At 40.8% G+C, this 18,094-nt stretch overlaps 1 protein-coding gene and 1 pseudogene across 1 annotated transcript; one reads left to right on the top strand and one right to left on the bottom strand.

Moving 5' to 3' along the window:
- The window catches only part of LOC148938052 (uncharacterized), a 35,007-nt pseudogene that overhangs the window by 8,640 nt on the left and 8,273 nt on the right, over nucleotides 1-18,094 (bottom strand).
- LOC148938053 (uncharacterized) lies at nucleotides 4,162-7,701 on the top strand. Its single transcript, XM_089080573.1, has 3 exons — nucleotides 4,162-4,532; nucleotides 4,639-4,869; nucleotides 7,512-7,701. The coding sequence occupies exons 1-3, from the start codon at nucleotides 4,162-4,164 to the stop codon at nucleotides 7,699-7,701; spliced, it is 792 nt and encodes a 263-aa protein (XP_088936699.1).

An 18,094-nucleotide genomic window follows, 5' to 3' on the forward strand; every position in this document is an offset into this window, starting at 1 on the left:
TGAAGGAATTTTCTTACGTGACAATCATAATAAGCGTGGAATCATAATAAGCGAAAACTTAATGACAAACCGTTTCGAACGACGTTTGCGAGCAGGTTTTTTAAAAGAGCAAGAGACTATCTGTCCCGTCATGAGAAATAGATTTGAGGATTATTTACGTGAATGAGGTGATCCCTTGACAAAGAGAAAGATGAAGGAAAAAATTTTCAATTTGAACGTGCGATTTTTTTCTAGAAGCTACCACTCTTTGGATGTTTTATTAGCGGTCCTATGAGGAAAATTTATATAAATATTATAATAGAATCATATGTTATTATAATAACAGAATTGATATAGAATTAGACATATACTTTGCTCTTAACAAATTGCTGAAAAAAATATAACAGAATCTACAAGCAAAACTAAATAACAGACTGGTACAAGAAACAGAGCAGATCTGTATTATTTCTGATGATTATATTCTGATGATAGATTGCTGACCGAGCAGATTTTACTAATATAATCGGTTAAATTATTAATAGAAAAGAGACAGAGTCTGTTGTGACACCTGCCGGCAAATAGAAAACCAAGCAGGACCTGCGCAATGCAGTTTGATGTCGGATTAGCCGTACAGAAATCGAGCAAGACCTGCATAATATATTTAGACAGGGCACATTCTGCATAGTTAATAAATAGAATATAATTGCAAAACTGCGTCCAAATTAGATTGTGTTCGTTACTCGCATGTAATATTTGTTAAATGTTCTCTACATAATCGAAATTGCTATAATTAAAATTCAAATATGCCATTATTATTTATATATTTTTTATATATACACTTGGTGTAAAACGTCTATTTTCGTGGCAAGAAAATTAATTAATAAATACAGTAAATCTGTAAAATAATTATTGATGCATGTATAAATCAAGAGCCATGGTACATATCTTTGAAAAAAATTTAATAATTTATTTATACTGTACATAATATAATTAATTTTTTTATTAATAAAACAATTAAAAATTATTTTTTTAAATAAGGAATAAAAGAAGTAATAGAAACTTTGTTTTTCAAGATTTTTTAGTAATAGTAATGTTAGTTTACATCAACAATTTGCTGTTAGTTCATATCGATAGGCTATGTTAGCAGAACACAAACAGATACAAATAATAACAGATTGCTGCTATTTTACTTACTGGAAATTCAGGAACAAATTAATAAAAAAAAATAATAAAATTAATAAAAAAGATATGCTAGCTTAAAAATATAATACTCACTTTTATTACATTTAAAAATGCTAAGACTTGTTACTAATTGTTTTCCATATTTCTCGTTTTGTTCAGTAGTGATACTAGGTTCTAACCCAAGAGCTCCGAGCGGGGTGCGGGTGTGCGGGGTAACTCGAGGACGCGGTGGTAAAGGAGAGGGGGTAACTAGTAGGCACGGGGAAAGGGGAATGCTTTGTCGATGATCCTTTGGAATGTACTTTTGAGGGGGAAGGGGGGAGGGGGTCTTTTTTTGTCTAGGAAGAGCTGCTAGAAAAGATTTTTTGTAGAAATTGACGTAGGAAAAAAAAAGGAAAAAAAAGCGCCGATATTCCGACTGTTATGTACCTAAACAAATTGCTATTTGGAAGATTTATAATGATGTCTCGATTTAGAAAAAATATTGACGACTGTACGTGTCACAGCATGTTAAGAGAAGCGCCAATAATCCGGCTGCTATAAACAAATACATGTTGCAACGAGTTAATTTCGAACAATCTCGAAAAATCCGTTATTTAATAAAAATAATGTACCTAAACAAATTCGAAAGATTTATAATGATGTCCCGATATAGAAAAAATATCATTGACGATTGTACGTGTCGCAGCATAGTAAGAGAAGCATCAATAATCCGGCTGCTATAAACAAATTTACATGTTGCAACGAGTTAATTTCGAACAATCTCGAAAAATCCGTTATTTAATGAAAATAATGTACCTAAACAAATTGCGATTCGGAAGATTTATAATGATGTCTCGACTTAGAAAAAATAGCATTAACGACTGTATGTGTCGTAGCATGATAAGAAAAGTGCCGATACTCCGGCTGCAATAAACAAATGTACGTGTTACAACGTGTTAATTTCGAACAATCTCAAAAAATCCGTTATTTAATGAAAATAATGTACCTAAACAAATTCGAAAGATTTATAATGATGTCCCGATTTAGAAAAAATAGCATTGACAATTGTACGTGTCACAGCATGGTAAGAGAAGCGCCAATAATTCGGCTGCTAAACAAATGTACATGTTGTAACGAGTTAATTTCGAACAATCTCGAAAAATTCATTATTCAATAAAAATAAGTCGGTAAATGGACTTCTTCTCTCTTAATTTTTTCCTAATAATAAATTTTGAAACATGCTCGTTCCTGTTTGATCAAGTCCAAGTTTTCACGTAAGAGTCAAATAAATTTTGACAGTGACACAGAACGGAAACTATAAAACTGAATACGATTTTTTATCGATGTTACACCGATAAATAATATTCCATCATAAATACCAAGTTTCTTTTTATGTTGAAAAAAACTATTTCCGGATATCGATTGATATTATTCCAACTGTTACTTTCAAGTTATGCTGTCTTTAAAAAAAAGTCATCAAATCTTTTCTATCGAATCTTCTTATCGGAGAAAAAATTGGGGGTAAAAAAAAACGGGAAAACTTGGGCTGTTACAAGAAGTCAAAATTGTGACTCGGAAAACCTATGACCATGCTTCGAGTTCGACAAAGCGACAATGAAATTATAGACGATATATATAGTAGATCCTTGGGCACACGGAATCATAGTAGATCTCGGAAGTCTCGAAACGAATATAGATCGCGATACTGTGTGAAAAAATAATTGATGGTGCGAATGTGATTGAACGTGATTGAATGTGATAATGGACATGGAAGACATCGCGAATATAATGGACGTGTGGAGAGATGAAGAAGAAGAAATTGAGAATGTTGGAAATATTGACATTGATATTGAAGATGAAGATGATGAGCACGCGTTATCTGATGACAGTGATTGCATAAGTGATCAGAGTGAGGAGCTAACGGATTATGCAGAGAAAATTGTTACGCGTTCGGAACTCCTTGTACTGAATAGTAATAGAAAACATTGCACAATACAATTTTATTATTCGACGGATGGTGCTCTAATTGTATGTGCCGAATGCATAGTTCGTCTGACGGACACTGACATTGGAATAATGTATGCCGTTAGGAAGCATGAGATAAATACTCTCGATGCGTTAAACGGTCGATTTTGCTCCAATTGCAGTCAGTCCGTATATATAACAATGTCATGTAACATGTGCCCAATTTGCACCGCGTAAAAAAGACGATATTGTGGACAAATCACGTGCAAGTGCAAGTGCTTCGTGGGACGTAGTATAAAAAATGGAACATCTCGAGCGAGTGGAACGCGAGCTGCTAGAACAATCCAGGTCGCTACTTTGGTGGAATATTTCGCATGGCTGCAACAATGCGACGAGTGCATCGAACAACTCGAAGAACTTAGTCGTGTTAAGCATCCTCGACTCACCGTTGCAAATAGACAATCTGTGGTGGCGAGGATCGCACGACTCGCTGCAAAGGTACAATTAGAAAGACGTTTCGTGCACGTTGGTGGCGAGTACCAATAGAGACAATGGTACGCGAGCACCAGTAGAGACAATGGATCTCTCGTTTGGCGCGAGATTGATAATCAATATACGGCGTTTGAAAGCCGTATATTAACTGGTGCGATGATCAACGTGAACTATATCGAGCCGCGACGATTTTTGGAAGATGCCGGTGGTGTAGTGCTCGAACGAGTGCGAGACATTATAGAAAGACACGATAATGTAAAAGTGAACACCGCGTTCAACGGCGAGTTTGTGATGGGCGATAAACGCGCCAATAAAAGTATAAACATTAAAAATAGTGAACTCTTTCGAGTGTCAAATGTGGATGAGTGGTACGAGCAGCACGTCATCGAACCTACGTTGGCATCGCTCGAAGAATTTCAAGAACGCGACAGTGGATGGGCGCTATCACGTATATTAAACTTAACAATTAATGTTAATAAATGTAATCCCATGCACGCAGGGTGTTACATCGAGTTACCGTGGGAAATTATGTTAAAGAGAGCGGTAATTAACATGCAGTCAATGGACAATGCGTGTTTCGCATGGTCAGTGGTCGCGACCTTGCATCTGGTCGAAAGGCATACAAATCGGGAATCATCGTATCCACATTATACGACAGTGTTAAATCTCCAAGACATTACGTTTCCGATGACGTTGAATCAAATTAAAAAGTTCGAACATCTCAACGAAATCTCTATCAACGTCTACGATATCAAGGAAAAGAAGATTCTCCCAATACATCTGACAACAAAGAAGATGGAGAAACATGCAAATTTGTTGTACGTGCAGGATCCGCGCGACGATAATGGGCACTTCGCGTACATCAAAAACTTATCCCGTCTTGTGAGCTCGCAACTGAGTAAAAAAGAACACAAGAAATACTTTTGTGATCGGTATGCACATTTTTTAACAAAATATGTAAAATAAAATATGTAAAATATTTTATAATTGTTAATTTAAATGCTAAAAATACTAAAAAATCATGTTTTCCGTTTGCAGATGTTTACATTATTCTAATTCATCCGAGAAATTGGAATCGCATACGGTGGATTGTGAACGGATGAACGATTGCGCCGACTGCCGAATGAGGACGACAAGTGGCTCGACTTCAAGAACTACTTCAACAAAGAATGACTTCCATTCATCGTCTATGCGGATCTTGAGTGCATACTGCGAAGGATGGAGCCGGAAAGAGAAAACACGTCGTACACATATCAACAGCAACACAAGGTATTTAGCGTAGGATATTATGTGCGATGCTTGTACGACGATGCGTTATCGGCGTATCAATTTCGTCGCGGCGAAGATTGCGTTGCATGGTTCGTTCGGCAACTCGAAAATTTGACGCATCAAATAAAAATTTTGTTATCCGCGAATGTCCCTATGGAAACATTATCGAGAGATCAGTGGAAGACATACCGTAGCGCGACGCGTTGTCACATTTGTGAGAAATCATTTGCGTCGGATGACACGCGGGTACGTGATCATTGCCACCTTATCGGTCGTTACCGCGGACCCGCACATTCGAATTGCAATCTAAACTATAAAAAATCATATTGCATTCCTGTAGTCTTTCACAATTTATCCGGTTATGACGCGCACTTTGTTATCGCAGAAATAGCTACGGCGTACGAAGGCAAAATTGACGTGCTGCCGATAACAAAGGAAAAATACATTTCATTCGCTAAACATGTCAAAGATAGATCAGATTCGCAAAATTGTGTACAATTACGATTCGTACAAATTTTGAGTACCAGTCTCGATAAATTGATATCTTTTTTAAGTAGAGAGAAATTGAAAATTTTACATTCCAAATTTTCCACGTTATCGAACGAGGATTTTAATTTATTGACGCATAAAAGTGTCTTTCCTTATGAATACGTGGATCGCGCGGACAAGCTGCAGGACACGCGCCTACCATCGCGCGAATCATTTTATAGCTCGTTGACCGGTAACACAGTGTCGGAGAATGATTACGCGCACGCCGTGAACATCTGGCAGCGGTTCTCTATTGAAACCTTAGCGAATATAGCGATCTATATTTGAAGACTGATGTCTAGTTATTGGCTGACGTTTTTGAAAATTTCCGTGAAAGTTGTATTAAAAAGTATTAAAAGTATTAAAAGTTACAGTCTCGATCCCGCTCATTGCCAGGTTTCATGTGGGACGCCATGCTGAAACATACGCGTATAAAATTTGAGTTGCTCACCGACATCGATATGGTTATGTTTATCGAGCGCGGTATACGCGGCAGCCTCAGTCAATGTTCCAACAGATACACGCAGGCCAATAACAAGTACATGCGTTCGTACGACCCGTCGAAACCGTCGTCGTATTTGATGTACTACGACGTAAACAATTTATACGGATGGGCGATGTGTCAACCGCTGCCCTATGCCAAATTTCGATTGAAGACATCGCGAAGTTTGACGCGAGCGCGATCGCTCCGGATTCGCCTACGGGTTATATTCTCGAGGTCGATCTCGAGTATCCGCATCATCTGCACGACCGATACACTGACTTACCTTTCTGTCCGACGCACGATAAACTACCCGGCACGCGGCAGAATAAACTTCTCGCGACGCTATATGACAAAAAGCGATATGTCATCCACTATCGTAACCTGCAGCAATGTGCCACAAATCTTCGTATCGCAAAGATACATTGCGTACTACAATTCGCTCAATTCACCTGGCTCCGCGATTACATCGAACTTAATACACAGCTCAGAATGTGTGCGAAAAAACGATTTCGAAAAAAATTTATACAAATTAATGAACAACGCAGGTTGTATTCGGTAAAATGATGGAAAATGTCCAGAATCACGTGGATGTAAAATTGATAACGAAATGGGACGGACGATACGGTGCGGAGGCAATGATCGCGAAACCAAATTTCCACAGCCGCAGCGTCTTTGCGGAAAATTTAATCGCCGTCGAACTGCGTAAACTCAACAGGTAAAATTCAACAAGCCGATTTATGTGGGTATGTGTATACTCGATATATCAAAAATCTACTTGTACGAATTTCACCACGAATATATATTACCGTTGTATCGCGACAAATGTAAAATCATGTACACCGACACAGACAGTCTTGTATATCACATTGAGTGCGATGATGTGTACGAGACGATGAAACGCGATATCGCTAGATTCGATACGAGCAATTATCCGACGGACAACGCATATGGTATGTCTCTCGTGAATAAAAAAGTACCCGGCCTAATGAAGGACGAAAATAACGGTGCGATTATGACGGAATTTGTCGGACTCAGAGCGGAAATGTACGTGATGAGAGTGGATGGTAAAAAGGACACCAAAAAGGCGAAAGATGTAAAGAATAACGTCGTAGCGCGAACAAACGTTCGATGATTATATACGGTGTGTCGCGAGCGCCGAGAATGCAATCGCGCCCACCGCTGACAAAGCGGATTGCGGCAAGCGATATTTTATCCGATGAATTATTATTTTACCAAGCGACAGCGAATTGTGCTAATCGCGCAAATATGGTGTAATCGTTCGACATGAAGCAACTGTTAACCGGGTTGCGCGGCCCTTACGCGGAAAACCGCCGCGCGACCCAGAAATATACCGCGAACGCTGACGAGCATGTTGATGATACGGCAAGGACCGGCCGCCCGGAACAGGATAAAAACGGGAGACCGATATGAGGAGAGGACTCGTCGAGATCCGCGTGCCGTCACGTCTGTCGCGGTTCGAATTAGAAAAGACAACCTGTATTGAGTTTTAATAAAATTTATTGATATAAACAAGAAGTGGTGAAGTGCTTCCTCCCCGCCGACTCCTGGACCGATCCTTCGAAACGACCCGCACAACATATCTGGTGACAGCGGTGGGATCGTTTCGCAGCTATACCCAGTCATCTGGAAGGAACAAACGATCGGAATTCAAGGAAAAGGCCGGAAAAGAAGTCGACATCCCCGCAGTAAGAGAGAGTCACGGTAGAGCCACAACGCAGAGCATATCAGTGACACCGGAGAAGCCACGACCTACCGCAACAGCCAGCGCCGCGTCACAAACATGCGAATTGCGAGCGTAATGTAAGTCATAGAAAAATAAGCCAAGCGCATTAGATAGCGAGAAAAGCGTGTAGGTAGATGTCGAACGAGGGAGTTAACCAAACTCCTACCCAAAGAAACACGTCGTGGCTACATAGTGCGTCAGCCAGCCGAGCGCTCAGCCCGAGCCCTCCGAGCCTTGAGCAGACGGAAAATTCACGCGATCCGCGCGATAACGTACGCCGCGATTTAAGTAATTATTATTCTGACGATAGTCTGACGAGTCAACCGGAATTACATCCGAACATTGTAATCGAACGCGTGTTTTCGCTTAGTGACATAGATAATAGCCTACTACCGAGTAGTGAGAGACGCGACGACGCTCTATTGCAATCAACAGACGCAAGATCTGACCATAGCGACGACACAAACGCAAGTAATCCTAGCCGCGGAGAATTCTCATTGACATCTTACGATAGTAGCGTGTTCGATCCAACCAAATTTTACACCGCTTCACGAAACATAAATCCAGCGGAAATGGCAAATCAACCCTCGGGCACACCGTTAAAATCGATCGCGGAAGAACAAGTAGTAAACAAAGAATTGGACGACGAAGTAAAAAGGATGAGAGCCACTTTAAGCCAGGCGCACTGGAAACCTGACCCGGCGGAATCTTCGCACGACGCGCGAGATGCAATGTTGGTCGAATTGATAGAAGGCATGCGAGCACTACAGGGCCGCATAAGCCAACTAGAAGTCGTTAATTACAATCGGAGTGCAGAAAATGACGAACCGATAGAAATGACATACGGGCGTACACGAGACGATGTCCGAAATTCGCGAGATCCCGCACATACGTTTATGAAATTGAAAGAAGCCCGCGATATGATTCCGGAAATGGACGGATCATCGCGGAACCAAGTTCAAAAATTTTTAAATGCAAGCACGTACGCGATGAGCGAAATAAATCCTGCCGACGAAAAATCATTATTAAAAGCGATCCTGTGCACGAAACTAACAGGGAAAGCCATGCACGATTTCCAAACGAGGGATATACGCACGTTCATGCAACTGAAGCGCGAGATCGAAATGTGCTATTTGGCAAAGCGTAGCACTACGCACATTCAGCGAGAGTTTAATATAACCCGTCAAAAACCCGGGGAAAGCGCGCGAGAATACGGACTCCGCGTTGACAAACTAGCCATGGAACTCTATCAATCTATGGTAGAAGGACGCGAGCACACCGCGGAACAACGAAAGGCAATCCTAGATACGATACAAGAATTAGCCCTAGAAAATTTCCAACTAGGATTACGCGACGAGATACAAACAATAGTACGATCCAGGAACTATACGAATTTAACAGCCGCGATGCTAGGCGCGACAGCCGAAGAAAAATTAAAAGGTAGCCAACCTATAAAAATGTATAATAACGAGAAAGCTAGAAGCAACCAAGAACCGTATAGAAACCGCAATCAAAAACTGGAGTGCCACAAATGCGGTAGGCTAGGACATTTGGCGCGCGACTGTCGTTCAAGCCGATACATAAATAAATATCCGCTACCGCGAGCCGAACGACCGACGAACGTAAATAATATTGAGAAATACTGCTCGTACTGCAAAAAGGCAGGTCATAAGCGCGACGAATGCTGGTCACTGAACGGCCGCCCGAGAAAGGGGCAACCGAGACGCACGAGACAAGATAATGAAAAAGAGCGACAAATAAATACCGCTGTAATAATGAAAAAGAATAAGCAGCAAAGGGAGAGCGATGACTTATCGTTCACAAGCAGTGGTGACGACGAAGAAGAAGAGAAACCGAGAACAAAGATAACGCGAACCGTACGCGAGCATTAAGTGACACAGGTGAATACGCCTCACACAAACGCCACGTTAGACTTGATTACCCTGCCGATGCGAGAGACAAGAAAGGGAAAAACAAGTTTCCTCCTCGATACAGGCGCCACTTTGACATTAATAAAAGTGGGAAATCTAAAGGGAAACACACTAATGCGCGAAGAACGTTTAGCCCTAACCGGAGTTACGGGCCACAAGATACACACACTCGGAAAGATAAGAGCAACGATAATGCTAGGAGACCGAGAGATACGGCACACTATGTACGTGGTAAGAGATGACTTCCCAATAAATTATGAAGGGATACTGGGACTAGACTTTTTGAATAAACAACAAGCGAAATGCGATCATGGGAAAAAACAAGTCCGTATTGGCAACACAACTTTCAAACTCTATCCGTACAAGAAAACCATGCTAACGCCTCGCAGTGAAACCATAATTCAGGCAATAACCGATAGGAATAGCATTGGAATAGTAAATGCAGTCGAAACCAAACCCGGAATCTTCATAGGAAATTGTTTGGTCATACCGGAAGAAAACGTATGTCCAATAAGTGTGAACACCACAGGAGAATCAGTGGAGATAACAACGCCGCTAGTCACGGTGGACGAGATAAGGACAAAAGACGCCGCACACATGTATACCATGGAGGTGTCAAGTAACGAAACAAGCGACGAGCCCATTCAAGATCGTAAAGAAAAATTGCACAGACAAATGCGAACCGAGCATTTAAATAATGAGGAAAAGAAAACCTTGCACCAGATTTGCGAAGATTTCTGTGATATCTTCCACCTAGAAAACGATCGCCTATCGTACACTAATGCAGTAGCACATGAAATAAATACGCGAGCAGATAGCGCGCCGGTGAATGTCCGACCATACAGATTACCAGAGAAGCACAAGGCAGAAGTAAATAAACAGATAGCGAAAATGCTGGACGACGAGATAATCCGTCCCAGCACGAGTCAGTGGAACGCACCCTTACTAGTAGTACCAAAGAAAATAGACGCATCTGGAGAGCGAAAATTACGAATAGTTGTGGACTTTCGGAAATTAAATGATTTAACAATCGGCGATTCTTTCCCGCTCCCGAATATCACTGACATACTAGATCAACTAGGAAACGCGAAATATTTTACAACGTTGGATTTAGCATCGGGATACCATCAAATCCCCATGCATGAGGAACACAAACAAAAAACAGCATTCTCCACACCTTACGGGCACTACGAATTTAATAGAATGCCTTTTGGACTAAAAAATGCGCCTGCAACATTCCAGAGACTTATGAATTCCGTATTAACCGGATTACAAGGCCTCAAATGCCTAGTCTATCTAGATGATATCGTAATATATGGACCAAATTTGAAAGAGCATAACAAAAGACTAATTGAAGTGTTCAAAAAACTGAGAAACTACAATCTGAAACTACAACCGAATAAATGTGAATTCTTAAGAAAGGAAGTGACATACTTAGGACACATTATCTCCGAAAACGGTATAATACCAGATCCTGCGAAAATAACGGCCGTAGCAAACTTTCCAATACCAAAACGGGTAAAAGATGTGCAATCCTTCATAGGATTAGCCGGATATTATAGAAGATTCATTGAGAATTTTTCGAAGATAGCAAAACCCCTGACAAAACTAACAAAAAAGAATGAGAAGTTCGTTTGGACAGCGGAACAACAGAACGCATTCGAAACATTAAAAGAAAAATTAACGACCACACCAGTTCTAGCTTATCCGGACTTCACTAAACAATTTATAGTAACGACAGACGCATCCGGATATGCCATCGGAGCAGTATTGTCGCAAGGGCCAGTAGGCCAAGATCGACCAATTGCATACGCAAGCAGAATTCTAAATAAAGCGGAACAAAACTACAATACAACGGAGAAAGAATTGCTAGCCATAGTATGGGCCGTCAAACATTTTCGACCATACCTCTATGGAACAAAATTTCAAATAATTACAGATCACAAGCCATTGATCTGGCTATTTAGTATAACAGATCCTGGTTCACGATTAATCAGATGGAGGCTCAAATTAGAAGAGTACGACTATGAGGTGATACACAAGGCAGGTAAAGGCAATACAAATGCTGACGCGCTCAGCAGAAACCCGATCGCGCCTGACACACAGATAAACAGCATCGAGCGCGACAAGGAAGAACGCGAATATAACAAAGAAGACAAGGAGCAAATAATGTACGAATATCATAATGCCCCCCTCGGCGGACATCAAGGCGTAACACGTACCGTAAATCGAATACGACTAATGCACAATTGGCACGGACTAATACGAGATGTGGAAGAATACATCGCCAAATGTGAATACTGCCAGAAAAACAAACTAAGCAAGAAAACCAAAATGCCTCTAGTACTGACCGACACGGCAGAAAGACCGTTTCAAAAATGCGCCCTGGACATCGTAGGACCACTCACGGTCACCAGGAAAGGAAATAAATACCTACTAACATTTCAAGACGACTTAACAAAATTTAGTAAGGCAATACCGATATCAGATCAGGAAGCAAACACGATTGCCAAAGAGTTCACCACAAAAATAATATGCGAATTCGGAATACCGGAGACAGTACTGACAGATCAAGGAACGAATTTCGTCAGTGAAATGTTCAAGGATGTATGCACCCTCTTAAAAATAACGAAAATTCAAACAACCGCGTACCATCCTGAAAGCAACGGAGCCCTGGAGAGATCGCACAGGACTCTGATTGAATACTTAAGGCATTATATAAATGAGGATCAAACCAACTGGGATGAATGGATCCCATACGCGATGTTCACGTACAACACAACACCGCATACAGCAACGGGCTATACACCTTTCGAGTTGATGTACGGGCACCAAGCAACATTACCTACAGCCCTGGCAGCGCCGCCGAAACCATATTACACATACGATAACTACGCGCAAGAATTAAGAGAACGACTCAGAGCCACACAGAAAGTAGCAAAAGAACATATTCGCGAAGCAAAACAAAAGGCAAAAAACTATACAGATAAAAATACGAATACTAAAATTTTCAAAGTAGGAGATAAGATCTTCCTGCATGACGAAGCAGTGCGCAGAGGACGTTCGAAGAAATTGGAAGCACCATGGATAGGTCCATATCAGATAATCGAGAAAACCTCTGATGTCAATTACAGGATTAAACAGAAACGAAAAATTACGACGGTGCACGCGAACCGACTCAAATTATTCATCGAAAATTAGCAAACAACGCATACGAATAATTACCCGCAACAAGCAAAAAGCAAAAGCAGTAAAATAAAGATAATAATCACAAAGATAGCATAGATTAGAAAAAAAAAAAAAAAAAAAATATATATATACAGGACTCACCAGTCATGAAGGACAGCGACGAACCGTTGCCCGGTGGCAACACAAACCCGCACCCGCAACGGGCCGCGGGGGTAGAGCTCCTCGCAGGCGGGTTGAGGGGGCACAGGAGACCTCTCCACGCACGTTTGAGGACAGGGACGACGCTCCCCCGTCCAGACGACCGTAGTCGGCCATCTGGACGACATTCTTACGGCAACCCGTAGGGCCGCCAGGCGGTAGGACCGCCGCACACACTCACTACACATTATCGGAACATGTTCCCGCCCGCACCTAGTGCACTGCATGACGGAAAATACGATGAAAAACACTTGATAAACAAAAAAACCACCCCACGACGTGCGATAGACCACGGTCGAAGGCAGACTGAACAATTTATAATATTAAACGTAGCGCATAAGAAAATGCACGACGAGGATTCACGGAAAAGTAACCTGAACCTAAATTTGCAGGATGCTCCTTATGTGGAGAAAAGCAGGACAAGCGACACCTGACTCTCAGCATAATCTTGACTGGGAATTGTTCTCACACCAGCCAGGAATCTACTACGAGGAAATCGGTCAGCTGAGACAGGCTGAATCGGCATGGAAATTAGTGATAAAATTGAGCGCAAAAGAATTAGAGATCAGACATCAGCAATTGCAAGACTATATGGAGGAAACCGAAATACAGTGCCGAAAAGTAATAGGCAACGCACAGTTAGGTTGCCGAAATATTATGAGGATAATAGAAAGAAAAAATACCAAACTGATCACGCTGTTGACACAAGTAGAAACGCTATACAAAACGACTGACAAACCACGAGGACTGCTAGATGCGATCGGGTCGGTCAGCAAAATATTATTCGGAACGATGGACGCCGACGATCAGAAACTAATAGACGAACAACTGCAAACGTTACGAACAAACGGCAAGGTACTGCAGCACGCAGTAGCAAACCAAATAAAAGTAATCAACGCCACAATAGCGCACTTGGATGAATTAGAAAATACTCTAAATTATAATGAAAATCTGATAATGAGTGCGACAAAACGACTAGAACAACGATTGACCGAGTCAACACTACAGGCAGACGTAGACGAACACTTAGTAATCCTGACAACGATAATGAACGATTTAACGAAGGACACGGAAAATGTAATAGACTACCTGACATACGGGAAAAACGGAATGATACCGACACGATTACTACCCATCAAACATATAATAACAGCCCTCAAAGAAGCGGCTACACAATTACAAATGGGATTACACTTTCCTTTTAAAATCCAGATTGAGCACTGGCAGACCATACACACATACATCACTTTTAGCGCATATTCAGATAGTCCATACATATACACAATCTTGCGATTTCCGGTAGTAGCATACCCTACATTTAAATTAGTTAAAGCAATACCGCTACCAGTACACGATCATGCGAATGTATTCGCCTACATAAAAATAAACCATCCTTTGCTAGCTATAGATAAAGAGAATCACCACTACAAATTACTAGAGGAAGTAGAGTTAGAACGCTGCATACGAGAAACAAACACATACACATGCGAACAGAACTTCGCGACATATTATGCGGAAACAACAGCACCATGCGAGGTGCAAATATATACACATACACCGGGACAGCTCAATTACTGCGAAAAGAATCATATGATATCTAACACACCGTTGTGGATAGCATTGACGGAAGAGCAAGCGTGGCTCTATTCCACGGCACACAAGCAAGAAATTAGCATTAAGTGCGAAAAGCAAATAGAAGAGAAAATTATATTAGAAGAAACCGGAAAAATAAAGCTAAAAGATAATTGCAAGCTAATCACACCAAATGTAATATTAAAAACACGAAAAATTGAGGGAATAAAATATATTCAAAACTACCTCCCCGAATACAATATAACATTAGAAATAAAAAATAAGGACACCGATAAGAACAAGCTAGCGAAAACCGACACGTTACGACAAATAATTAAGAACCCCGTAGATTTAACCAAGTTAAGCATAAGTCTAGAAGAAATAAGAGAAACTCTAGAAGATAGCGATTATAATTTACTCAAAAATAAATACACTGTATACTCTATGGGAACAGGCACCTGCGTAGTAATAATAACTATAATAGGATTAATAACATGGCGCATAAACAAAAACAAAAATAAAAAGCAGAAGAAAAGCGAGACCGCACAGAGGCGCCGCGACGATGCTATGTTATATTAGTCATAAGCATACGATTATATTACAGTCACGCGACAACATATGTAAACTAACAAGTAAGATCACCTTCCATCGAAGGGGGGGAGGGATGCCGCGAGCGCCAAGTAAGGGATACATGAAAGCCGAACCCCATGGTTCCCTTCCATCACAGGGGGAGGGATGTCGCGAGCGCCGAGAATGCAATCGCGCCCATCGCTGACAAAGCGGATTGCGGCAAGCGATATTTTATCCGATGAATTATTATTTTACCAAGCGACAGCGAATTGTGCTAATCGCGCAAATATGGTGTAATCGTTCGACATGAAGCAATTGTTAACCGGGTTGCGCGGCCCTTACGCGGAAAACCGCCGCGCGACCCAGAAATATACCGCGAACGCTGACGAGCATGTTGATGATACGGCAAGGACCGGCCGCCCGGAACAGGATAAAAACGGGAGACCGATATGAGGAGAGGACTCGTCGAGATCCGCGTGCCGTCACGTCTGTCGCGGTTCGAATTAGAAAAGACAACCTGTATTGAGTTTTAATAAAATTTATTGATATAAACAAGAAGTGGTGAAGTGCTTCCTCCCCGCCGACTCCTGGACCGATCCTTCGAAACGACCCGCACAACAGGTGTTTGAATGAAAAGATCGAAATGACTCGTCGCCAGTCATGTATAAGATCCAAGTTACACCAAGTATACGGTATCCGAGTCAAAAATTGCTCTGAGTTCATACGATGACAAACAATACATCATACCGGATTCGACGGAAATGTTACCATGGGGACATTGGCGAATATCTTTGTAATATACATGTATTTTTTTTTTTATAGTTTTTATATAGTTTTATACATATATATGTACATATGCACGTATTTCTTATAGTTTATATATACGTATGTACATATGTACGTATGTACATATGTACAGTATGTAATGTACGTACGTATATATGTATGTATGCATATACATATGTACGTATGTACGTATGTATATACATACTTGTAGTTTATGCACATATGTACGTATGCATATACATATGTATGTATTTCTTATAGTTTATATGTATTTGTAGTTTATATGTACATATGTACGTATTTTCCGTAATTTTATACATTTTATATATTATCTTAAGTTCATCGTAGTTAGTCCCTCTGTATAGTTTCTTTACGAAAATGTAATGGAAGAAAAAATAAGACTTATTGTATATATTTTTATATAAATATTTTTTTATTTGTTTTTACAATAAAATGAATGAATTAAAAATTTTTTATATAAATATTTTTATATTTGTTTACAATAAATGAATTAAATCACATTATTTTTGTGTATCCAAGAATTATGTGACCCATTGAATCCTAGCCACTTGACGTAAACCTTATCTCCTTTCCTACGCAGTACTTTCTCCACGAGATACACGTCCGGATGAGTCACGCGATGCAACTCGTGCTCGTAGAACGCTCCAGCAACGAATTCTCCGCGATAGTCTTCGAGTAGATAGGTTACGGGATTAGTACGCTGCACTTTAACGATCTTAAACACCTCGGTGGTCCAATTTGGCGTGTAAAAAAACCTTTTTCGAAAACTGTCTTGTACTTGCTCACGCGTACCGATTCGCCTACTTTGAATTTTGCTGGATCTGCGATCTTTATCGCGCTGTACACCGTATCCAAGAGTTTTTTAGTGCGGGAGTTACGTCAATGGGTCGCATGCCAATAGTACGATGTTTGTGCGCGTTGTAATCTAACACGAGACGCGACAGCGCGTCGACCCATTTGTAAGTACCATTAAGTGTAAACATCTTCCACATGTCGTTTTTAAGTGTGCGATTAAACCGTTCGACGATCGATGCCTTCAATATCAAATACGTGGAATAATGATTAACGCTATGTTTTTTCAAGAGTTCTGCACATCGGCGTTGTAAAACTCCTTCCCCATATCCGTTTGCAAATTTCTCGGGCATCTTCCGCTCTCTCGAATTATCTCGGTGATAGCATTACTCGTCTCGCTTCCGACCTTGCTCTTGAGTGGTACGACCCAGGCATATTTGCTCAACGCATCGATAACGGTGAGTATGTAATGATGATCTCTGTTGAAATTCGAATATGGGCGCATCTTGATATCAGCTTGCCACAGATCGTCGTATCCTCGAATTATGACACGTCTTCGTGGAAAATTTCTTCTGACTGGAGCGTGCAATTCCTCGACGAGTCGTCGCCTTATGGAGTTAATATTTTTTTCACGTTCATCGGATTTTGACGATCTCATGTTTCGACGATGTTTGATATTAATGCGTGTAAATAAGATATATTACAATTAAAGTTTTCTTCCTCAATCGACTGGCTCGTTTCGTTGACACGCGATTTAATGTATAATAATGCCGGCTTCGCGAAGTTCCTCGATGATCGACAGCATCTCGTTGTCGTGAGCGTTGTGACTAGCTCGGTGCGAAGCGTCGAGTAATCGAAGTCGATCCACCAATTCGTTGGGATCGTCCCAATACACGTAATCGATCTTGTTATCATTTAACTTCATGGTGGATGATATATTATTCATGCCTGCACCCTTTTTACTGCTTCTTTTATATGTAGATACGAGCGGAGCGATGATATTAATGTACTTGTATCCCTTGTTGCCCATGATGGGATTATGGGCGCTGTGACCACGTCTATGAGCATTCGTTGTTAATAGTATACTTTTATACGTTTGTTTGTCATCTTCGGTAAATATAGCTTCATCGGGAAGTCTCTTGAAGATCAATTCGTATAATCCTGGTGTATCATTGTATCTCACATTGTTTATGATTATGGAGTCATTTTTGTCAACGTCAAACTTTTTGTCACCGAGCATTGTACCACTTTTGTCGAAATAGGTACCGTACACATTATCGATCGCTTTATCTATATCGTCACCGAGAAAAAGGCCCACATACTTTCGTCCTAGCTGACCATGAAGCGTCTCACGACTTCCATGCGTTTGCAAATTCTGTTTGATAGTTGTTTCAAGTGACGTTTCAAAAA

This window comes from Pogonomyrmex barbatus, unplaced genomic scaffold, assembly GCF_055798465.1.
Source record: "Pogonomyrmex barbatus isolate J1 unplaced genomic scaffold, ASM5579846v1 scaffold1, whole genome shotgun sequence".
NCBI lineage: Eukaryota > Metazoa > Arthropoda > Insecta > Hymenoptera > Formicidae > Pogonomyrmex > Pogonomyrmex barbatus.

What these genes read in the sequence shown, in the direction of transcription:
- LOC148938053 (XM_089080573.1), top strand. Translation starts at nt 4,162, where the DNA reads ATGGACAATGCGTGTTTCGCATGGTCAGTGGTCGCGACCTTGCATCTG. An exon ending in AAGAAATACTTTTGTGATCG is followed by an intron (nt 4,533 to 4,638) that starts GTATGCACATTT and finishes TTCCGTTTGCAG; the next exon opens with ATGTTTACATTATTCTAATT. An exon ending in CATATCAACAGCAACACAAG is followed by an intron (nt 4,870 to 7,511) that starts GTATTTAGCGTA and finishes ATCGTTTCGCAG; the next exon opens with CTATACCCAGTCATCTGGAA.